At 39.8% G+C, this 25,423-nt stretch overlaps 1 protein-coding gene across 3 annotated transcripts in view; it reads left to right on the forward strand.

Annotated features, from left to right (window-relative positions):
- The window catches only part of LOC136885040 (uncharacterized), a 125,095-nt gene extending 102,040 nt beyond the window's left edge, over positions 1-23,055 (forward strand). For all 3 annotated transcript variants that reach the window (XM_067157427.2, XM_067157429.2, XM_067157426.2), the window contains exons 6-9: positions 1,600-1,772; positions 4,970-5,146; positions 10,905-11,076; positions 20,831-23,055. In XM_067157427.2, the coding sequence (XP_067013528.2) occupies positions 1,600-1,772; positions 4,970-5,146; positions 10,905-11,076; positions 20,831-20,839 (531 nt within the window). In that variant the 3' untranslated portion in view covers positions 20,840-23,055. The remainder of the gene's footprint in view (positions 1-1,599; positions 1,773-4,969; positions 5,147-10,904; positions 11,077-20,830) is intronic.
- Positions 23,056-25,423: the final 2,368 nt, after the last annotated feature.

The raw sequence follows: 25,423 nt of genomic DNA on the forward strand, positions 1-25,423 counted from the left end.
CTACCTGTGAAGCCAGAGAGTATACACTTCCTCTGATGATGGAAGAATACTATTCTCTGCTAGATACTCCTTGATTCTCTGACCTTCCCCAGCTTCTGAATATACTCAACAGTTGGCAGACCATTTCTAATATCTTACATGCTGCTAAGAGAAAACAGTCTACAGACGTATAGACGGGAAGTTATCAAGTCAATTAGCCTTCTGTATTACCATTAAAAAGTACAGGGACAAATTCTTGAAAAAGTGGGTAGTGTACTTACTCGAACCAGTATTCAGCCTCGGCCAATATTGTATAGGTATGTTGCACTATCTCGCACAAATGTTAAGTTAAGATCAGAGACAGCCGACTGGTCATAGCACAGAGAATATTGTATGGAAAGAAGTGCTGAATGCTGCAGAGCAGCACAGATCCACTAGTTATTTTGAAGGTGAGGTGAGGTGAGGTGAGGTGAGGTGAGGGTGTGTTCTTCCCGAAGGCAGGTCCGAACCTTCGCAGAGTTGCGCCTGAGCCGGAGTTTACGTACGGTAGGGTGGCCAGTTCCTTTCCGCTCCTCCATTCCCTTACCCCCCACCAACAGCGCGTGGTAACCCATCCACTTCTCAACCACGCCCAATGTTGCTTAACTTCGGAGATCTCATGGGATCCGGTGTTTCAACACGGCTATGGCCATTGGCAGTTATTTTGAAAAGTTCTTTTAAATCTAATCATATAGCTTACATGCCAATTTCTAAGCTCAAATTTTCTGGAAAAATCTGTGAGATATGTCGGATTACGTACGGTATTATCCCCACAGGTATTGACACCCTAGAAAATTACTCCATGTTCAACTATGAGCCTCGTGTATACTTGTTTTGATCCTTGGTTTGAACTACGGGCTAGCTGTTGTTGATATGTTGTCGGTTATAGACATAAGGAATAAGTTACGAAACTGGCTTGCATGTTTCTGGAAGAAAGGTGTCCAATCACGAGTCAAGGTCGACCGCATGTATTCACGATTTGATTTGTATGCAAGCAGCCACATCCTGTAACAGATAGCTAAATCACACCCGACCAGAAAGAGAAGGAACTAAAATAAAAGTTTTAAATTATACACGCACACATTGCGTTTAGTGACATAACCCCCTGTGGGTGGGGGATGCAGACGAAGAATACACCCATGGTATCCCCTGCTTGTCATAAGAGGCGACCAAGGGATGTTGCACATAGTGACATATACGCCAGTTCACGTTACGACATGCCCCATTTGGATGTGACCAAATGTTTATTATCATATGGCATTCCCTAGAAAACATAATCTTAATCATAGCTTCATGACATAGGTATGAATGTATGGTTCAGCTGAAGATAACCCTATGTAAGGGGTCGAAACCAGTCCTGTAGCATAATAAGTGCAATAAATAAGTATTGACAGGTGGAAATTCTTTCCTGTTTCTAATTGGTTCTTTCCTAATCACTCCAATTTCTTCTCAGCCCCCGCTGAGCTGGTTTTGCTTCCCAGCTTTGTTACTTTTTGTGGTTAAAATATTTTTGGTGTAAGTTGTATTTTAATTTCTTTATATTGTAATTTTCAAGTCTGTTGTATTTATTCTTTCCCTCAGATCAAGGCAAAGATCTTGACGGACGGTACAACAATAGAGAAAGAGGATCCCGCTGCTTCAACAGAGAACCAAACCATAGGTGAAGAAAACATTGGTAACAAACTGCTTCGCCTCATGGGCTGGAGTGGAGGTGGTCTTGGGAAGGACAAACAGGGTATTGAAGAGCCCGTTAGGTGAGCATTGTTCTATATTACTCTCCTTCTCACTGAAATAGTCTACTTACTTAGCTTCTGTGTGTAGCCAACATTCCTGGACAAGATAATCTCTATTGGATGGAGTTTTGTTACCGAGCGAGTTGGCTGCACGGTTTGGGTCGCATAGCTGTGAGCTTGCATTCCCCGAAGACGTTAGGTTGAGGGTAGATCATGGAAAATCTACACACTCTTATCTCTTAAAGGGGGAAAGCTCCCCAGTGTGTTTTTGTAGTGCCGACTTCACCATATCCCACATCCTCACAGAGTTCGCTGATCTCTGTGGCCTAAGATGGAACTTTGGCCTGCAGGAGACACTCGAACTCATACCAGCCGATGACACGAATACTGCTGATCTCATCATTCACTTTATGTGTGAGAGTGGATTAATCAAGAGTGTATAAATTTCAAGTGTTCTGTCACTCAGGGAACTTATACTCCCTTTTCATACATTAGTGACCTTTTTTGGCTTAATAAAATAATTTTTGTTTTATTTTTTAAAATCACTCTCAAATTACTCTGTTGAATAAATTAATTTATTTTATTTTAATTCTTTCTTTTTTTGCATTTAATTTGTTCAGAGAGGATTGTTACCTAGTTGTACTTCCTCTTAAAACAAAAATCACAACCAGTTTGCTGTGACTTCCCATTTTTACACCAGACAAATGCTGGCAGAGGCTGTACCTTAATTAAGCCCATGGTCCAGTCCTAGTGCTTTCATATTCTGTTGCCACTATAAGATCTGTCTGTGTTAGTGCAGTGTAAAACAAATTTTTAAAAAAAGTATTTTTGACAAAATTGATTAGAATCTTAGCTTGTATTTATTTCAGAAATCCTGACAGTTTCAAGCTAAAATGAGTTGCTCTTATAGCTGATTAACTCCTCCTCCTCCTCCTTAGTGCTTATCCCACTTTGCAGCAGGAGACACATTGGTGTGCCGCATGCCTTCTTTCAATTGATCAAGCCACCACTTCTTAGGTTGCCCACAGGGCTGATGTCCATCTGAATTGAGGCGCACGGCAATCTTGGCCACTGATTGCTCATCAGTACCTATGACATGACCGTACCAGCATATACAAGGCTCCCATATTTTCTTGGTTATGGGCGCAACTGCCATCATTGTTCGGACATTACCGTTCATGATATGACCACATTGCGCCAGACTGAGTGCCTGGCAAAGTACAGTAGAAGTCCGTTATAGCGAGAATTCATAATGATGAAAAATTTACTTGCTATAATGGATTGTCGTTATATCCGAATTTTGTAAAAGTCAGGGAAAACCCCATACACATTAAAATCGGTATGAAACTGCAATCGGTTTGTTCAAAACTTGCGTTTTCGCAGATGATATCCACACTACGGCTTACTCGTTTCTCATTTTTCAAAATCCGATACTAGATGAAAGAATATGTTTAATTTCATTCTGAAAAAATGATAGTATCACTCGAGAGGCCTCTGTGGCAAATGTTCCTGTTTTTTCTTTAAACAGCATCACCTAACCTAACCGTATATGTATCATGAAAACATATTTCAAGCACATGCAGAGAAATGATAACCTCCTCACTACAAATTTACATGGGTACAGCCTTTCCAAAATTTAATTAAACACGAGAAAATATAAACTATCCTCTGAAGTCAGTGATGTACTCTGCCATATCTTGAGGTGTAGCATATTCTTACTTAATCTCCGTATATAACATTAAAATTAAGCGATCGTTTACTTCAGCCTTTATTTCTAACAAGTTATCAATTGCTATCGACTGTTATTTACGCATTTATTACAAAAACATGTTATCCTCTTTCATTTTGAATTTTCTTTTAGGAAACAGCAGTTGACGGGTATTACTAATCGACTCAGACATCGCCTTCGAATGTCGACGAGAGAACTCACAAGTGCACATAACAAGAAAACTGTACCGTGCTGAAGATGATCGATCATATTTTGTGGTAAACGTTTCAGTTTTCTTATTCAAACAGCGTCACCTAACCTAACTTAACCGTACTATATATATAATAAAAACATACTTCAAGCGCCAGGAGAAAGATGATAACCTTCTTGCTACAAATTTACATGATAATAGCGTTTCCAAAATTTAACTAGACACGGGAAAATATAAAACTAACCTCTGAAATCATGATGCACTCTGCCATATCTTGAGGTGTATCCCATTCTTATTTAATTTCGGAATTTAAGCATTAAAATTAAGCGATCATTTACTTCAGCCTTTATTTTTAACAAATTAACAACTGCTATTGGAAACGTTATTTACACATTCATTACGAAAACATGTTCTTCTCTTTCATTTCCATTTTCTTCAGAACAAAATCAATGGGAATTACTAATCGACTCCGACATGTCGACTCCGAATGTCGACGAGAGAGCTCGCTAGTAGACATAGCGAGGAAACGATACCAAAGATGATCGATTGCATGCAATATAATCGCTGCGTGCATTAATATCGAAAACGGAAAAAATCGCGCACACTTAATCACTCATAATAACGGATGTGTCAGTGATAGGGCTAGGATAATACACAGTTCAATATAGGAATTTTGAAGGGACATACAAAATCCGTCATTATAACAGGGTTCTTGTTATATACTGTACTCGCTATAGCAGACTTCTACTGTATACGTATCTCCATGATGTGTAGTGTTTCTTCATGTTTAACAGATGCCAGCTAGCATTCAGAACCGTAGAGGATTTAGTTTCTCCTGTACTTCTGCTTTTTTTTTTTCTTCTCAGATCAGAACATCACCTGCAAATATTAGAGTGTTATGCTCTTTGCAATGTTCTTTGATGGATTTTATGATCTGGTCCATGACGATGATGATGATGATGATGATGATGAACGGCAGTGGTGACAAGGCACTTCCCTGCTGCACTCCTCTTTTGGTTTCAAAGCAATCTGATCTTACATCACCTACTTGGACACAGCTAAAGCATTTTTGAGGATCCTTACTTCATCATTCAGGAAGTTTGACACACCTGTACCTTCTAGGTATTCCCAGATTATGTCCCTAGGCACTCATAAAAGACCAAAAATTTTAACTGCAGTCTTTTTAGGCTGTTTTCTACCAGCTCTGCATGTTAAAACTGCACAGGGTGCAGGCTGAGAATTCAGCAGTCAGATGAATTTTTACTAAAGTAATAATGCCAATTTATTTGCTATTTCCAGTGTTGCCCAGCGAGTGAACCGCTCTGGGCTTGGTATTCAGCAGTCACAAGGTAGTGATGCTCGTGCCTTTGCCGTCAAGATGACCCGCATTCTTAAGGACTTCGCCGCCCAGAATACAGATCGTGACCTCGTATTCTCCTCGGACTTCACCAAGCCAGAGAGGAAGAAAATGCACGAGTAAGTTAATATCACTAAAGTAGTCTTAAAAACAAGTTGTTATTTGTTTGGCTGAGTGGTCAGTGTAGCGACTTTTGGCTCAGCGGACCCCAGGTTTGATTCCCGGCCAGGATTTCCTCTGGTTCAGGGCTTGAATTTGTTTTCTTAATAAACTTTTATATACAACACACCGCACACATATTCTGAAAAAGAACGAAAAATGCTACAGAATGAACATACTGTTATTCAAAATGATCACCACTTGCGGCAACACAGCGTTGAAGCCACTCATCAATAGCTGCACAAATCATGTCCAGTGGAATTCTTTGACACCTGACATGATTGATTTCCTTAACATCTCAATATTGCAGTGCCATTTTTGACATGCTATCGCCTCGAGCTTCTGCCACAGAGAATAATCCAATGGACTGATGTCCGGACTTCCACTAGGCCAGTCAGCAGCAGCGATGAACCGTGGAACAATGGTTGCCAACCAATGCTGTGTCGTTTTTGCTTTGTGTACAGGAGTCCTGTCCTGCTGAAAAATGCACGATTTCCCTTCAGACTGCTTCGAATTGATACATGGTATCACCTTTTAAAACATTGCCTGGTAGACAGCTGCAAAAGTCTCTCCACCTTCACAAAAATGCACCTCCGATGTTCCCCGCCAGGAAACCACCTAACACACCATGACAGAAGCAGGGTGATATCTATGCTGCACATATGGAACTTTCTCTCTTGCTTCCTTGGAGGACTGTGCATACACACGATTGTTTTGATTGTTAAACTACTCTTCCACACTGAATATTTTTTCGTCTGTGAATAGGATGATATAGATGTTGATTCCCATAGGGAATCTGAAATATTTGTTCCGAATGAGTAAATTTATAATTCCAATATAAATGGTCCATTATTGGACATTATAAATTTTCCAGCTAACTCATTCCTGGTTGCCAGCGTTTTGCCCCCGTTTGCTAGGTTGGGCTCATCAGTTGGTACCTAACACACCTACCAAGACGCTGGCTAGTGCACATCGCAGAGTCCACTGCATAGGCTACATAGAGCCACCGGCAGTGCCAATGCACTGTGAGAAACTTTGTCTCGTTACCAAAAATTGATGCCTGCTTGGCCATCGGATGATATAGATGTTGATTCCCATAGGGAATCTGAAATATTTGTCCCGAATGAGTAAATTTATAATTCCAATATAAATGGTCCGTTATTGGACATTATAAATTTTCCAGCTAATGTTTCAGATATTGGAATTATAAATTTACTCATTCGGAACAAATATTTCAGATTCCCTATGGAAATCAACATCTATATCATCCGATGGCCAAGCAGGCATCGATTTTTGGTAATGAGACAAAGTTTCTCACAGTGCATTGGCACTGCTGGTGGCTCTATGTAGCCTATGCAGTGGACTCCACGATGTGCACTACCCAGCGTCTTGGTAGGTGTGCTAGGTACCAACTGATGAGCCCAACCTAGCACACGGGGGCGAAACGCTGGCAACCAGGAATGAGTTAGCTGGAAAATTTATAATGTCCAATAACGGACCATTTATATTGGAATTGTGAATAGGATGTTGCGATACTGTTATATACTACAATGCGGTCGTGAAAATTCAATATTCATTGACTTGGCCCTCAACGGGCAACTTAAACGCACTCTACAGTGTGATGGTAGTAGTACCAGACCTGTAGCTTAGATCCTTTCCAACAGAACAAAGATGGCCTAGGCAACCATAGCTCAATTGGTAAAGCAATCGACGCGAAATCGGGAGGTTGTGGGTTCGGATCCCACTGGTGTCTGGTTGGCCATTTTTGTTCTGTACTTAACATCTCTTCAACACGTACTAAATGTACGTAACACGACCTAATAGGTTGAAAGTCGGTTTCGATTAATTAATTTGCTAAAAAGCAAATAAAAAGTATCAAAAACGTGGAAGATTTTCAATTACTGTAAGTCTCTGTAAGAAAACTTAACCGATAAACAACAATGAAACGTGAAGACAGAATACTGGTACTTGTTGACAATACAACAGATGGAGGATACGTAATACCGTGATCACTTGACTACCTGGACAGGGAAACACTCCCAATTCATGTGGTCAGCTCTGCTGGACAGGTAGCGATAAGCATATTGACGAAGACGGAAGAGTGAGAGGGATGGTTGAGTGTGACCGACTGGCTAGGAATGCGGCCTTGGGGCGAGAGTTTGCGAGTTAGGTATTTTTGTTACAACAGCTAGTCTCAACCATTCTGCAGGTTGAAAGAAATGCAGCTTCTTCTTGTACTGTCACGTACGAAGTACCGTAACAGCAATTGGTACAGTCACAATATTTAATGTAGGCACATCCACGGAATACCCAAACTTTATTTCGTGTATGTACCGTATGTCTTTATGACAACGTCAGAACTTAATGCGAGTTGTGTGCGGGGATCATTTCCCTGCAATTTCAAATGTTAAAAATTGGGTGCGAGATTTACGCGGTGGCGAGTACAATTTAAAGTACTGTATCAACTCTTTAAGGTCATCCATTCCATTTCTTAACATTATGCATGTGTGTGGAACATTTTAAAACTATTATTTTTCATTCGATACACAACTTTGGGACTTGTGTTTTCGACTGCTGAGTACTGTGCTCCTAGTTGGTTGAATAGTCCTCACACTAGTTTCATAGATATGCAGCTCAACACCGCGATGCATCTGATCACCGGCACAAGAAGATCTACACCCACATATTGTCTACCTCTCCTCAGTCATATCTTCCCACTAGATTTTCAGCGTATAAACGCTCTCCTCAAGGAGTTCAAGAAAGTAATGAATAATCCCAATTACTAATACATGGCGACATCGCTGTTGTCCATCTGAATCGTCCGAGCTCTCAAAATCCACTAATAAGAACTGCAATAGAATTGAAGAATACCAACTTCAGTATAACTAAAGAATGGCAGGGAAGACAAGATACTAGGCCTGAGTCTACTCTACCACAAATTGGTTCGCCGCTGTCACCTGGATTTAAGTTTTCTCGTAAAAAACTGGTTCTACTCTTAACAGGATACAATCAGGCCATGGTAACGGTGCAGATTTCCACTACAAATCGAAAAGAATTTCTAAACCTAACTGTGATTGTGGTACCTCTAAGCAGACATTCAAACATATTATCACCGAATGTTCAAAAAAAAAGTACAGTGGCGACATCTGTGATTTTGCTCATGTGTTTCCAGAGACAATTATTTACATAAACAACCTGGACATAAACATATAGTTTGCTTTCCAAAATCATGTACGTGTTGTTACAAATAAAACTCCCTCTATTTATTACTCTATTTTATTTCAGAATGATCCAGTAAATGCACAAACAGACAAGTCTGATCAGTTATGAATGGCCACACTTACTAATTGCTGTCTATTTACAAGTCCCTCTTCTGCACACACCCACCAGGGATTCCCGGCCAGTTGGAATTACCTGCGGACGGCTATAATCCTTACTTTCACTTCTCCCTGCCATTCTTTAGTAATATTGAAGTTGGTATTCTTCAATTCTATTGCAGTTCTTATTGGTGGATTTCGAGACCTTAGATGATTCAGATGGACATCAGCGATGTATTGGTAATTGGGCATTATTAATTATTTTCTTGAACTCCCTGAGGAGACTGTTTTTTACATTGAAGATCTGGTGGGGAGATATGGCTGAGGATAGGTAGACAATTATTTTCTTGAACTCCCTGAGGAGACCGTTTTTTACATTGAAGATCTGGTGGGGAGATATAGCTGAGGATAGGTAGACAATATGTGCGTGTAGACAAGTCATCGTAAACACACAAATTAACACAGGTCCATTTACCCTCAAACTCATGATAGTGGTTTCCCTCACTGACTCATGGCGATCCTCAGTGCACAGAAATACACAGACACACAGTACTCTCAGGTAGTACACAGTCTTCCGTTCCGCAAGTCGTCCAGCTACTGACTGGACTCTCCAACACCACCACAACAGCTTCTCATTCAGACCACGGTGGGACACTAACGACACACACAAGGAATTCCCGGCCGGCAATGGATGGTTATAATCCTTACTCCAAGTCTAGTCACCTCATGCTGCAGCTGTGTGTAGACGCTGGATCTGAACACAGGGCTACGGGCTACTTAACACACAATGACTGTTGGTGGTTGGTTCGACTCCTAAGACAGTCCAGTTACACAGTCACATGCAGTTAACAACTAAGCAGCTCAGCTCAACAGTATTCAACAGCAAGGCGATACTCACAACAGCGAACATTAACAAAGGTCCATTTACCCTCAAACTCACGATAGTGGCTTCCCTCGCTGACTCATGGCGATCCTCAGTCCACAGAAATACACAAACACACAGTACTCTCAGGTAGTATGCAGTCTTCCGTTCCGTACGTCGTCCTCAGTTCAGCTACTGACTGGACTCTCCAACACCACCACAACAACAGCTCCTTGTTCAGACCTTAGTGGGACACTAACAACAGCCAACACCTCTGTCGCCCTCAGCCCAGCCACCGAACCCCAACATACTGAGATTCACACTGACTCCACCATGGACCCCATGGACTGACTGTCAGCGGCTAGCCTCCCGCTTTATAGTTTGGGTGGTGTAATCCAGAACATTCGCGAGGTGGCTAGAGGTGGCACATTCTAGTTGAATCCCCAAGAAACTCACAGGTAAGCCAACCGATGAGAACAATACACGGAAATACCAACCATGCCCTCCAGGCCGGCTGGGAGCTCCCCGGTCGGCTGATTCACTAGTCCCTTCCACAGGCCTGGCACGTAGCAGAATGTATTGAATCTATGAAGCCATATGCTAAATAAATAAATAATCCTTCGAGATGTTCAGGTACACATCACACTTTACTGAGCGAGTTCTACTTTTGCATTGACAAGTTCTAGGCCCAGTACTTGCTGGTCAGTGACAGCAACAGAAACATACTCCGCAAGACTTGCACAGTCAATGCAGTCCAAATACCAGCCATGCCCTCCAGGTCAACTGGAGACCTGTGGTAGGCCCTTTCTGTACTTCCTGAAAGGGGCTAGTGAATCTGAAAATGTCGATGAATTGTAGTTCTGATACGGTTATACCTGTGTTTTATGTTACATTTTTTTTTTTTTTTTTTTTTTGCTAGTTGATTTACGTCGCACCGACACAGATAGGTCTTACTGCAACGATGGGACAGGAAAGGGCTAGGAGTGGGAGGGAAGCGGCCGTGGCCTTAATTAAGGTACAGCCCCAGCATTTGCCTGGTGTGAAAATGGGAAACCACAGAAAACCATTTTCAGGGCTGCCGACAGTGGGGTTCGAACCTACTACCTCCCGAATACTGGCCGCACTTAAGCGACTGCATCTATCGAGCTCGGTTTTTACACATTTGTACATAATCTTATTAATATTAGATACTTCACATATTATGCAAAGAATGTAACATTTTTGTACAGATAAGCGATATTAACTTTTCTCACTGAGCTCGATAGTTGCAGTCGCTTAAGTGCGGTCAGTATCCAGTAATCGGGAGATCGTGGGTTCGAGCCCTACTGTCGGCAGCCCTGAAGATGGTTTTCTGTGGTTTCCCATTTTCACACCAGGCAAATGCTGGGGCTGTACCTTAATTAAGGCCACGGCCACTTCCTTCCAATTCCTAGGCCTTTCCTATCCCATCATCGCCGTAAGACCTATCTGTGTCGGTGCGACGTAAAGCAAATAACAAAAAAAAAAACTTTTCTTAATTCTCTTTTTAATTTTTTACAGAATAGCACAGAGGTTCAACCTAAAAACAAAGAGTTACGGGAAGGATAACGAGCGTTACCTGGTTGTTTCTCAAAAGTTCAGCGTCATGCGGATTGTAGAGAAGATGTTGCACTGCGGAGGATCGAGTGAAAAGTACGAACTCGTACCGCCCACTTCGTTGAAACTTTTTAAGGTAAGTGAAATCTGGTTGGGTTCTTGGTTTGGTTATCAATAATGACTACTACCTTCTTGTTGATGAGCAGGGCCCAGATTCTTATGTAATTAACCTTTTTTTTTTTAATTACTTTACGCCCACATTGGAGCATTTTAATCAGTCCATATACATTTAAGTCTTAAGAGTATTAGCTACAAATTTGGCTTATGTTTCTTCTTCTGCTCCCAGAACTTCTTCATTCTTTCCAACCTGGCTGCCCCTTCTTCGTCAGTTATGGTGTACTGTTTGCGTGTAAAAGTTTTTAGTTTAAGTCTCAAGTCTCTGTTTCTCAGGATCCTTTTCTCTTCTCAGTCTTCAATTTGCTGCATTGTCAAACCTAATTCATCTAAATCATCTTGGATTTCTTTGAACCAATTATTTTTTTGTTTTACTTTTCCAAAAGTAGTTGAAAAGATGTTTCAGTGCCCTGGTTTCCGGTAGTCTTGATATGTGGCAGGAAAATGCAACCCTCCTTTTCCGCATTGTGTCTGTTATTGACTGAGTTTCCTGGTATACAACTTCATTAGTTAATAATCGTCATTGTCCATCTACTTGGTGTTTTTTATTTCTGATTGTTCTAAGGATTCTTCTTTCTGTCTTCTGTAATTTATCTGTTGTTGATTTGGTGTTCAAATTGAATAGTGTTTTACTAACATAGGTTGCTTCAGGTTTCATAATACAGTTGTAGTGTTTGAATTTTGCATTTGTCGAGACAGATTTCTTCTTGTAGGTTGGCCAAGTGATATGTTGTGCTTGTTTCAGTTTAGTTGTTCTGTTTTCTACTGATACTTTCTCGTTTAAGTTCCAAGTTATTATCTCCCCAAGATACTTGAGTTTATTTACAATCTTAATTTGTTTAAATTATTCAGCGTAATAGTTGGTGTTTCAGCCTTGAAGGATGGCATCATTTCTGTGTTTCCAAATGAGATTTGCAGTCCGACTTTTGCTGCTATTTTTTAGAGTTCTTCAATTTGGTGTTTAGCCTCTTCCATACTATTTGCGAGCAGCGCAATGTGATCTGCAAATGTCAAGCAATTGAGTTTGATATTTTTTCCAGTCTTCATGTTTGGTTGGCATTTCTTAGTCCACTCTCGTATGATTTTCTCCAGTGTGCAGTTAAATAGTAATGGTGAGAGACCGTCACCATGTCGAAGTCCAGTCCGGGTTTCAAATGATTCAGACAAGTCCCCTCTGAATTTAACTTTTGATTTAGTGTTCTTAATGATAATTCCAATAAGGTTGATAAGTTTCTGGTGTAATCCAAATTCCTTAAGGTTAAGGAATGACTCACGATGGATACTGTCATACGCTTACTTGAAGTCAACAAAAGTGATGACTAACTTTTTGTTTCTCACTCCATTCCTTTATATTTAAACAACTGAAAATGTTGACGAATTGTGGTTCTGATACGGTTATACTTGTGTTTCATTTTACGTATTTGTATATATTCTTATTAATATTAGATACTTTACATATTATGCGAAGAATGTAACATTTTTGTACATATAAGCGATATTAACTCTTCTTTCTTTCATTTCACCCTCTTTGGGGTATGTTGAATCAATCATTTATCTGCGTGTTGTACTTTTCTCTGTGCCCAGTATTTGTTCATTCTTTCTGATCTTCATTTCCTCTCGTTTTCTGAGATAATAGGTTTGGCTTTGAATGTAGATTTGTCTAGGAACTTCATAATTTCATCTTTAGTTATTACTTTTGCTGTTTGATCAAATAGTGAATTTTCTGTAATATTTAATTCTACCAGGTCTTTTTCGGTTTCTTTAAAGCAGTTGGATTTTGTTTTGTGGTTACGGAAGAAGTATAAAGTGGATCCCTTCTCTTTATACTTACATCCTTCAGACTAACAACCTGCCGAAGCAGTTCAAACGGCCAAAGGTGATCGCCCTTCTTAAACCTGGAAAGTCAGAGCAGAGACCTGAAAACTACCGCCCAATAGCACTTCTCAGTTGCATTTATAAATTCTTGGAACGAGTCCTCCTCACTAGGATAGCACCACTCATTGACGCTGTAATCCACCCAGAGCAAGCTGGTTTCAGACGAAATCGTAGCTGTACTGATCAAGTTTTGTCTCTTACCACATTGAGGCAGGCTTCAAAAAGAAGTTAAAATCAACAGCTGTGTTTATTGACCTGACAAGTGCATATGATACTGTCTGGCGACATGGACTAATTCTTAAAGTGCTGGAAGTAATTCCCTGCTTGGAAATTGCAAACCTAATTTCCAACATGCTCTGTGTGAGAGAGTTTGTAGTATTCCCCAGTGATTCTAAAAGTCGCAAAAGAAAATTAACACGTTCAGTACCAGCTTCTCAGCGGGACACTTGAATGCCTGGACCAGCCATTTTCATGCCAGGCCCTCTTAACATGCATCACTTAATAAAATTTAGCATTACTCCTGAACTATAACTGTTAGAAACACGATACTTTGTGCTTACCTCTAGTAGATACTGAGGGTGTGATATCGGGTATCGCAGGTTCCAGGGTGGAGAGGAACACCACACTTATTGCAGTACCATATTGTTTCACTTCTAACTTTGTTTCTTGTGCACACTCTACACTTTCTTGAGGGGGTGCTCTTACTTTTTACAGGAGGAAATTTAACAAGAACATGTTGCTTCCTTTTTCCATCAAGCTGGAAAACTGGGTCCTTTGTTGGTGCTCGTTGTGGGGGTGGGGATTTCGAGGTGTTCATACTTGATGAAGATGATTCAGAAGGAACTGGAGATACTGATTGAATTATTTGCGTATCTTGTATCAGATATCTACAGACTGTTTGCATGAACAGGAGAAATGAGAGGGATTTGTTTCTAGTGTTCTTTTGATGAAGCCTAAATGCATTGAAGAGGGCACATTGTAAAATAAAAAAGAAAACCTTTTTTGGGCCACTTCACTGTTTTCCTCATGAACAGATACATTGCAAGGTACTGATCAGCAATATCCACTCCATGCATGTGTGGGTTATAATAAACAATACATTCCGGCTTCATTGCAGGTTTTCCAAATCTACCTTTTGGTACTTCCGTCGTTTCTGCTGAATGCATTGTTGAAATCATTGTTATGACCCTCTTGTCCATCCATGAAAGAAGAAGAACCTCGCCATATGTAATAAAAGTCATTTCTCCCCTCTTCAGACTTTTCTGTCGTTCCCTGACTTCTTTAGGGACCCCCCTCTTTTGCCATATTGTTCCACAAACAGTAGTGTTGCGCTCACGCAACTCCTTAGCCAAACCTTCACTGTTATAATAATTATCCATATATACCGCGTACCCCTTGTCAAGGTAGGGATTCAGTAATTCCAACACTGTGTCTTTGAGTAAAATTCCACTTCCATCATAAATTTTGAGAGTGCAAATATATCCTGTACTGGACTCGTACACCATCCTGACTAAAATGCCGTACTTAGTAAGTTTTCCAGGATTGTAGACTCGAAATTATAAAAGCCCTCGCCAAGCTAGCATCCCCTCATCCAATGCAATCTTTTTGCCTGGAGTGTATACGGTTGAAAATTTATTGCTCAATATTTCCAAAATAGGTCGAATTTTATACAGCCTATCTGTACTATCGGCATAATGATTACTGTCACTGAAGTGAAGAAATGAAAGAATATGAAGGAAGCGTGTTCGGGACATTGTTTTAGAAAATATCGGAGTCTGAAAAACAGGGTCTTCGGTCCAGTACATTTTTATATCAGGCTTTTGGACCATACCTGTGATGAACATCAACCCTAAAAACTTTTTCAACTCAGAGACATCAATCGGTTTCCAGGATTGCATAATCGAATTCTTTGTGAAAGGCCGGGGCGCCGCACTTATCACTTGACTCGCGTATAGATTCGTCTGCTCACACACATATAAAATTTGTCATTCATGAAAATACTCACGTAACTCATAATATCCTGCTCATTTTCTATTTGAACTTTTAGCCCTGAATTCCCTGTAAATAGTGGAACAGGTGGACAATAACTAGAATGATATGTATCGGACACTTCACTTTCCTTTATAGGCTTATCGCATTCGGGAATCGGAATTTCCTCGTCACTCTCACTTTCACTATCTGAGTCTATTTCAGGAATAAGTTCATCACCAGAATCATCATTGTGAATAATATCTAACAGTTCTTCTTCTGTAAGAAACTTTGTTTTATAAGCCATTATACTACACTCGGTAAGAACGACACGCACTGCATTGGAATCTCAAGTACCGACTTGACGCGCGAGGAAGTGCTGAGATTTTCCAGCTAAAACTGCTGAGATAAACATGAACCCACTCAACACGAGGGTTATCTCAACAAGGTCAACCAACTTCCTGTTACAACCAGTAACGCTGACTGAAGTGTAAGAATGTACAGATGACTAATATAAATGGCATTGCTTCGCGCAGAACATTAAATCGTCTTACACCGCCCACGGCCCGCAGCATAGGAGCAAGCTTAAACATCTTACGCCGTCCACGGTCCACAATGAGTTAAATAATAGTCTGCCACAGGGATCAGTATAATAATTTCGTGTGGCTACTTCTAGCTGAGTGCAGCCCTGTAAGGCATACCCTCCGATGAGGGTGGGCGGCATCTGCCATGTGTAGGTAACTGCGTGTTAATGTGGTGGAGGATAGTGTTATGTATGGTGTGTGAGTTGCAGGGATGTTGGGGACAGCACAAACACCCAGCCCCCCAGGCCAGTAGAATCAACCAATGAAGGTTAAAATCCCCGACCCGGCCGGGAATCGAACCCGGGACCCTCTAAACCGAAGTCCAGTACGCTGACCGTTCAACCAACGAGTCGGGCAGGGATCAGTATTGGCCCCAGTTCTCTTCAACCTCTACATCCATGACTTACCATCAACCCCAGCTACTAAGTTCATCTATGCAGACAACATTGCACTGGTAGCTCAGAGCAGAAATTTTGAGGATGGAGAAGGCATTCTTTAAGCAGACTTGGTCAAAATGGTAACATTCTTCAAGTCTTGGCGTTTGATCCCAAGTGCTTCTAAGACCGAGGTTTCATGTTTACATCTCTGCAACCGACTCGCAAACTACGAGCCATCTGTTTTATTCCTTGGTGAAAAACTAAAGTACAACACGTTCCCGAAATATCTAGGAGTCACACTGGACAGAACTGTGAGCTACAAAGAACATCTCACCAAGCTCTCTCACAAAATCGCTACAAGGAATAACATCCTGCACAAGCTTTGTGGCAGTTCCTGGGGAGCCTCAGCTGACTGCTTACGATTAACGGGTATCAGTCTTGTCTACTCTGCAGCGGAATACTGTGCCCTGGTATGGCTGGAAAGTGCACTTGTGCATAAAGTGGATACTAAGTTGAATGATACCATGCGCTGCATAACTGGTACTGTAAAGTCAACACCTTGCCACTGGTTACCCGTTCTTAGTCATATCCCACCACCCCACCTGAGGAGAAAGGAAGCTCTGCTGAGAGAAGCAAAGAAGATCTGGTCATCTCCCTCATTACCAGTTCACCAGGAATTTTGTTACCCATCGCCACGACGACTTCGATCTAGGAGACCAACAAGTATACTCGCCGGCCGACTCTTGAGGGATAATTTTAATCTAAACGAGAGCTGGCGGGATGAATGATTAATTCCATCTGGAACAAATGCTCATGATCTTAATCCAACCCAGAAAATGAGATTCGACCTCCCAAGAAAACTATGGTGTCGCCTCATTTTATAATATTTAATTTTGTACCCCCATGAAAGGGATTTCTTGTTGCATGTATCTTTTGTTAGTTTTTTATTAACTTCATTTAGTAACTTTTATTTTTTCATTATCAGGGCATAAGGACAACAGGAAATTAGCTACAACAATAAACTGTGTAAAATACTCCACGATTTACAGTGCAGCATGCCTGGTGGCCATTGTAGCTAAGGTGTCAAGTCTGTATGGTCTGACAGCGTGGTTAGCCGGTTCGAGTCCCATTGGTCGAAAAATGTTTCACCATCAAATTGTTGACACTTGCGTGCCAAAAGCCTGGATTAAATTCCAAACCTATCTATTATGTTCAGGGCATAAGACACTGTTGATGGTCATTCACCCGCCGGGTAGCGACGTTAAGCCTTGAGCAGGCCCCTTGGTGCTACAGGAGTAGGCTATGTGCTGGCACCAAGTTCTACCCTATCCCTTTCTACTGTCATATATCACGTCATTCATTTCATCTCATTAACTCCTCTGATGAGGTTGACGTCAGGTGGGGCATCCAGACGTAAGAACTTGCTACGAAGATTCATCTCGCTTCATACCCGACCCAGTGGAGAAACGGGACAAAGGTCGGACATACACTCCATGATTTACAGTGCATAATGTTCTTTTTATACATTTGAAGTATTTTTAGTATGCCCTTAATTTGTTTTTTTAATAAGTAACTATACTTACTGTCAAAATAGAAAACAACAAGCTATTTAAATTATCTAAAGCAACAAAGATAACTTTCTCCTAAAGTATAGAGGTCATCATCATCATCATCATCATCATCATTTCCCAGCCCCAGTTTCCCGGGTGTGGTGTACAAGCGCTCGCCATCTCCTTCTGTCTTTGTATATCTTCTGTTCCAGTACATCCTCCCATTTGTGACCTCTCTCCTCCACATCTGATCTTACAGTCTCTATCCAGTGTTTTCTTGGTCTTCCCTGTGGTCTTCTTCCTATGAGATTAAGGTCAAAATATTTTCTGGCAGGTCTTTCCCTGTTCATTCTCATTATGTTCCCAAGAAAACAGTTGATTCTGGAAGTTTTCCATGGTTTAAAAAAATGTGGATACTGTATATTATGAACCAACATGTAGGTGCACATTGGCACAAAGTTTGAAGTTAATCAGGTTAAACTGACTTGTCTGGAGCATTTTCAATTCCAAAAGGAGTTACTTTTAAGAAAAAGCAGAGGTTGAGTGAGCATACCCAGTCAAAGGGTGTCTCAATGTGCTATAAATGTCTCCATAGGACCTTCCAAAATGGATGCACATGCATTAAAATAAGGAGAAACTCCATATGCTCCAAAGTTTGGAATGTTTTTTTCTCCTCAATCCATATCCCTGGGTGACAGCTCTCTGTTGCCATTTGTAGCGTCTAGGAACTCAGCCTCTGGATCTCATACCGTTTAATTTGCCCTCTCGTATTAACATTTTGAAGCTGTCTCTTCTCACCACATGGCCAAAATACCATATTTCTCCAAATCCAAGACTTTTTTTTTCTTTTCAGAATTCCATGTGAAAAATCAAGGATTGTCTTGCATTCGTGACCTGACAGTAATGAACACCACAGGCAGGTACCATGCTGCTGGTTCCCTTCACCCCACGCATGCGTATTAAACTCACCCTTCAGCATCCCCATACCTGCCAACTTTCCTGATTATTCTGTTATTTCTCCCGATTTTAGCTTATATTTTATGAACTTCAAATTTTTCTCCAAATCCCGCCATTTCAGCATTGTACGCCAGTGGCTAGCAGTCTGCTCATTGGCCGCTTTCAAATGAAATATCGACGTTTATTAATACGAGAAATGCACGTGAATGTGCGATGCTTATTGGAACCTGTAGGCTATATCGTGACGCGTATATCGATTGTAAATCTCTCATTCTCACGTGCAACATTCATGTTCGTTCACATCAGTCTAGTCAGTTCTGGAGATTAGTTGCTAGATTTGTAGTCTATTTTAGTAATTTAATGGTAGAATTTCAAATATAGTGACTAATGACTTTTCTAGAGATTTTAGGAGCCATTTGGAGATAATTCTGGCAAATTTTAACATTACTTGATAAAAGTACATTGTACTTCGCATAATCGCTTGGGCACGTGATGCGATATATTAATCTATGCATTTGCTAAGTAGTGGCATCTAATTGCATGACTGATTCACACATGTGGAGCATGAGTTCATACTATTTTCGGAAGGCTTATCAGAGACCGATCATCTTACTCACTTACTTCCTGCGAGGGAATAGCGATGTGTAGTTTTTAGCCTCATAGCCTCTTATAGCAACAGTCGGGATTTGAAACATTAATTCATTTATAGGAAGGGGAGTTAGGGATTGGAGTAACTTGCCAAGGGAGATGTTCAATAAATTTCCAATTTCTTTGCAATCATTTAAGAAAAGGCTAGGGAAACAACAGATGGGGAATCTGCCCCCTGGGAGACTGCCCTAAACACTGATCAGTATTTATTGGTTGGTTGGTTGGTTGGTTGGTTGATTGATTGATTGATTGATTGATTGATTGATTGATTGATTGATTGATTGATTGATTGATTGATTGATTGAGATATTATACCATAATACTTCGGTATTGTGCAAGACATGTAGAATAAGCAGTTTTGACCAATTGTATCTCCTGATTTTTCCTACTTTTCATATCAAAATCTCCTGATTTTTGGTTTTGCAAAGTTGGCAGGTATGCATCCGCATCTTTATTAGGCCTATAGACTACATCGCTAGCTGTGGCAGCTGGTTGTACAGTGCCTCTGTGTAACGTCACTGGTTCTTGGGAAATAGTGAAGAGAGAATGACATTCTACTTCGTGGGAGAAAGGCTCGCAGTGCGACCGGGTGAGCGACAATCCCGTGAATAGATTTACAAATGTCCCTGTACTTGCCTCTAAAAAACGCATCTCAAATCGGCAGATTGGCATCAAATCATGCAAGCCTTCAAATTTTTAGAAAGGCTATGGCTACTCAGTGGCAGAGTTATAACGTGTCTACTGTACCTGATACTTAGTAAATTAACAGTTTTATAGGCAGAAGGAATATTTTCGTGATAGATCATCATATTATAAAGACACGTGGAACAGGTATTTCCGGCATACCGATATTATGATGTCAATTTAAAGTTAATAGTTATTAAACACTCGGAAATGAAGAACAATTGTGCAGCCACAAGAAAATAAAAGCCAACGTTACGCATTAGCATGAAGACAAAGATAGCTTAAAAATGTGTAAGATTAAATTGTGAGGTATGTGCGTGAAAAACGCAAGGGTGGAATGGCCATGCCACGGCGCAATAAACTCGTCGCCCTTCAATGTCAGCGTCTTCATTTTACATTGTTAGCCACTGAAATCGGCCGAGGCCGGCAAATGAGACGTGCGTCTAGCAGCAGCCAGTTGTACCTGACACTTAGTAAAAGTTACAGTTTTATAGACAGCATGTATATTTTGTGGGTTGGATCGTCGTATTGTAGAGACGTGGAACAGGTGTTGCAAGCATATTTTCAACAGGTTTTCTTCAATATTATGATGCCAATTTTAATTTTATGGTTAAGAAACTTGTAGAAATAAACAATAATTGTGCAGTCACAAGAAAATACGGCATAACTAAAGCCAATGTTTGGTGTTGGTGTGAATACAAAGATAGTCTAAAAACGTGTACTGTACAAGAAAGTCATTCATATGATTTCACAAGAAACTTTTTAATCCTGATTTAATTTTTTTGAAGGAAAAAGTGGGTGTCTTCTTGCATTCAGGGTCATCTTGGATTCGGAGAAATATTTAATAATCTGTGATTACACCTTATTTCAAAGGTTTCTTACCATCGACTTATCTTTACTGTCCCAAGCTTTTTTATGCATACGGTAATTTTGAAAAGACGAGAGCATTGAGCAGCCAGAGTGTCTTCTAGTACCAAAATCTAATTTTTAGTTCTTTGGCCATTTTTGGTCCAAAATATCAATAGGGCCTCCCTTAAGAATGATCATTACTAGCTTTGTTTTTAATGTTTCAGGACCGATAATGCTGTATCCAGTTTATGTGGGAAAAATTCCAGTGATTCAGCATCAGCCGGTAGGCCTTCACTTCAGCCAACCAATCAGAGCTGTCTCCATGTGTACAAAAATAAAAATGCAACTTCCCATTCCTCTGATATGTCATGGGCATTGCTGAACTGTGTTGTTGTTCGTGGTTGATCTCGTTTGAAATACTTGGGAGAATGTAAGATATTTTCACCCACCCCCAAGATATAATGGACAGAAGTTGCGCATGAAAAGAAAGACTCATTTTTTATAGAGCATTTTATGCAGTTTGAATAATATATATTTATATCAGATAACTGTTCTTTCATTCATTGTGTATGTTCTCTGTCTGATTTGCTGAAGCAAGACTCCTTAAGCATCTTTATATCTAGTGAAGAAAAAACAATTTCAGGAGTCCGTAGACTGCTGTTCGGAAGTAGTTCTGAAAATGACTAGAGGAATATTTATAATTGATGGAAATGTAATTTACTTATATATAGTATATGCACTAATGTAGAACATTTCCCAAAAGAAAAAGCTTATATTTAAGAAAGTTTATTTATGGAAAACAAAGAGAGTCCAAGCTCTGAAATTCTTATTTGGATCATTTCAATTGTGGCTGTAAGCCCACCTTTATATATTTTATTCAGTTTGTTGTTGACTTCAGACTATTTCGTCTTTGTTTCAGGAAGAACATGACAAGCATTTAGGGTGCCTCTGTGTGCAGTATTGTAATGTCGAATAGTAGTCACGTTATTCAGCTAGGTCATGAATAATGTTATGAATGATAAATGTCATATTGTATACAGTGAAACCTCGTTAGTGCGTTCCTCGTTAACACGTTTTCCTGCTTAGGACGTTGGAAATTCACATTGAATCTATATAAAAATACCTCACATATTGCATCACAAATTTTGTTATTACTGCTTAGTACAATGAGATTTTTCCTAGCCCTGAAAGTGTTGTCATCCCTTGAGAAAGAATTGGGTAAGATCCCTCGCCACAGTTGCGTGATTACGGGAAAAGGCCTTGAATTCCTGAACTTCAGAGGATAAGTTAACACCTTCAGGGAGCAAGCCGTTAGCCTCAGGGATGTTCAGTTTTGGTTGCCAGTTAGCAGTGAGATTGCTGAATAACGCAGTGAGCCTATTTGTGCTTGCATTTTGCATTCCATTCAGAAGTTAGAAATTTATTTTGTGTTACAGTGAAGGGTAGCGAATACTTGTTGCGTAATAGCCTAAATCTGGATTAGGAACATAATTGTGTGAAGTTGACTAGCGTGGTGCAAATTTGTCTTATGGTAGTCTAGTTCTGGATACAGAAAAGGTCATTAAATTCCTTACTAATGAAGACAAAATTAAAATTTGTCAGAAAGTGGACTGGCATCCACATCTTTAAGAGCACAGAGGTGGCATGAATATTGAAACTGGCACCTTTGAGTTTCAACTCAATCACTCAAGTTGGTCAAAGTTTTGTTGGCTTGAAAATGGTGGCCAAAATCATTCCATGCAGTCGCACATGGTTGAGTGTAACCTCCAATTCATTGTCCAATAATGTTTAATAACCCACTGGATCAAAATAATAGGCTTCTACTAACATTTGTTAGGAAGAGGGTGATCTACAATAATATTCTGATATTTTATAGACCCTTGTACAAATGTTTTCATATTGTTGACGGTGGTTTTCATGCCTTCCAGTGCACTGTTATTTTATAAGCACCAGCAGAAAAGTCTCTCTCATATTTTTCACACCTTTTAATACTTTCCTCTAATCTTTAGAAATGGTAGATATAGTTTTCACTGTATCCACAGATACATGACGTATAGTGCCCTCGCGTCGGAAGAAAATCATATCCAGTGTTTCCATATCCCTGCTGGGATACTTTTTATTTGTATGTTCAGTAGTATGTTTTCTCACTTAAGACGTTCTTTTTCCTTGTCCCCTGCAGAAACGTCTTAACGAGGTTTTACTATATGCACGTAATCAGCATCATCTAATAATCTACACATCCTAATTGGAAAAGAATTCCTTTAAATTTATTTATTTTTGCAAGAAATGAACCCCACATAAAATACCAATTTGTTTTTAAACAATCCATCATAATATTACAATGTTTTTGCAGCAGCCAGCAGAATTTGTACAATAACAAAAAAACCAAACATGCTAGTTACAATTTTTTTAAATTAGTATAAATATGTGCAATAAAGTTTTAAAATTGAATCTTTGAGTTGGCACATTTCACTTGTAACTGTGTATCCAAATTGCCTCTGTTCATGCACATAATCATGCAGCCTATTTTCGATGTTTGGATGCTTCACTTTTTGGCCACTAAATGCCTGGCCATTACAATATTTTCCCAGAATTTTTTAAAAATGACTTTTCTGCCAGTCAAAAAATACATCTTTCACTGATATCTTACTTTCTTCTCGTCCACTATTCTCTGCATTTTCAATAAACAAAGCTTTTCTTTAGTCGTGAATGAGTGATAGATAACATACAGTGATACGTCACAACATGTGATTCCCACCTCTCTTCTAACCAGGTAACTGATGGCATGTGCAATAGTGAAGTATAAGAGGATTATGGTATTTTTCGCTGCCGATTAAAACTTTAGAAAAAGAATGCACAGAGAATTCACGTATATACTGTAAATTATTTTAAATTTAATAAGGTAACAACATTCGACAATGTTGCCTGTTTGTTTGAAAAGAGCTTGAAGTACATTGGCTAATGATAAATTTTTAATACTAATGCAGTAATGATAGTTGAAATGATAGATCATCTGCATTATCACCTTCTTCTGACATGTCTACCTTTCCAGATCTACTGGCACCATCATCATCATCATTATTATTACACTACTACAGTATTACCCCTGTTTTACACTTTTCAAGGGACCCAAGAAATACTGGTGTAAACGATGGGGGGGGGGGGGGGGGTGTGTAAATCGTGAGAGACAACTTATATATGTAAAAAAACGCTCTGGAAAAAGACATAAACGTTATGCAAATATGTATTATTATTTTAGAGAGTATTTTAATCTTAATCCTATTACAGTCCTTACAATCTGGTTATCTTTATAGATATGGCCATAGAATTATCTCACATGCAGTAAATTTTCTTTCTCTGGATGAAACATTTAACCCTTTGGCCTACCATTACTTGTGAAAGGAAATATTCTCTTATATACCATTTATTTTTCAGTCACTTTAACATAAATTTGACGAATCACATACATAAGAATAAGAATACACAGAGCAAAGTGAGCTTTAGTTTGTCTATAGTAACAGGAAACCAATGTTCTTGTTCGTAAGTATTACTGGTTTCAAGGGAAGCAGATAAATTAGCAAGAAATGTAGAGGCATATGCTTATTCCCCAACCTCCTCCCCACTATAGAGTGAATTTCAGAAACTGGTTTGCATGTTACAGAAACAGGCATATTGTTAACAAGATCCCAATTCCAGGTATCATTACTAGAGTTCTCACCCACTCTTGTTGCATTCTGGTTTTCTCCCGTAGTTTTGATTAGCACTATTACCTCGGAACTGAAATTGGAATCACTTTCATCACTGTCAGTTGAAGAAGAAGAAGAAGAAGAAGAAGAAGAAGAAGAAGAAGTATTTTCACTCTCCAGAGAATCATTTCCACTTTCAACATAGCTATTTTCAACCCAGTTAGGAATAGCCTCATCCATGCCCCACTTGGATGCCACCATGAGCGTTTACAACTAGCAGCAAACTGAGGTGCTTTTTATTTTCTGTATTTCAGCTCAGAGTTACTATTGACACAGAGAAAATAGCTTCAAGTACCATCTGACATCTATCGGGTAGGCTGCAAAACAAAGAATAATTCTCTCTTACCAGCTATCCTCGATAATGAACTTATAAATGTTCTGTGCACCAGGACAGAAGTGTCCGTCAAAGTATGTTACCACCTTACGATCGCAAGACAGAGGGTTCCGTCAAAGTATAGCAATGGGTTAATAATATATAAAATAATTAATTTGTTGGGTAGGCAACCTGTTCATCAGAATTGTCATGCGCTTTGTGCTTTTTTGTGAGTAGGCAACCCGCTCTTCAGAGTTGTCATGCAGTTTGCATAGCTTCCCCTGATATTCGTAGCCTTCTAGTTTCGCCCGTGTGTTGCAAAGTGTGTGCTGTCCAGTTAAATCGTCATACCATGGTTACTCCAAACATTATAGGTTAGTTACGATGCCATTTTACTTCAATAGGGATGTATAGAACTAGCACCGATAGAGCGCAGTGCTGTCGTACTGGGTAACCGCAAGGCGCTCTTCATTTGTCTCCTGTGTACTCATGCCGCTAATATCCACGAATTTAAGTTGTTTAAATTGTTATTTTCGTGACTATGCCGAGCTATTGCAGTGTTCCTCTTTGTAAAAATCAGGGAAGCTCGTTTTCGTTTCATCAGTTTCCACAAAATAAAGAAATGAGGAAGAAATGGTTACATACTATTAGAAGGAAACATTTCAGTGAGAAGAATCTGACCGAAAATATTAAAGTGTGTTCCCATCATTTTCAACCCGGAGACTTCATGAAAACTTTGTTGGGTAAGTGCAACTTAC

The sequence above is a fragment of the Anabrus simplex genome, chromosome 13, assembly GCF_040414725.1.
Source record: "Anabrus simplex isolate iqAnaSimp1 chromosome 13, ASM4041472v1, whole genome shotgun sequence".
NCBI classification, from domain to species: Eukaryota; Metazoa; Arthropoda; class Insecta; order Orthoptera; family Tettigoniidae; genus Anabrus; species Anabrus simplex.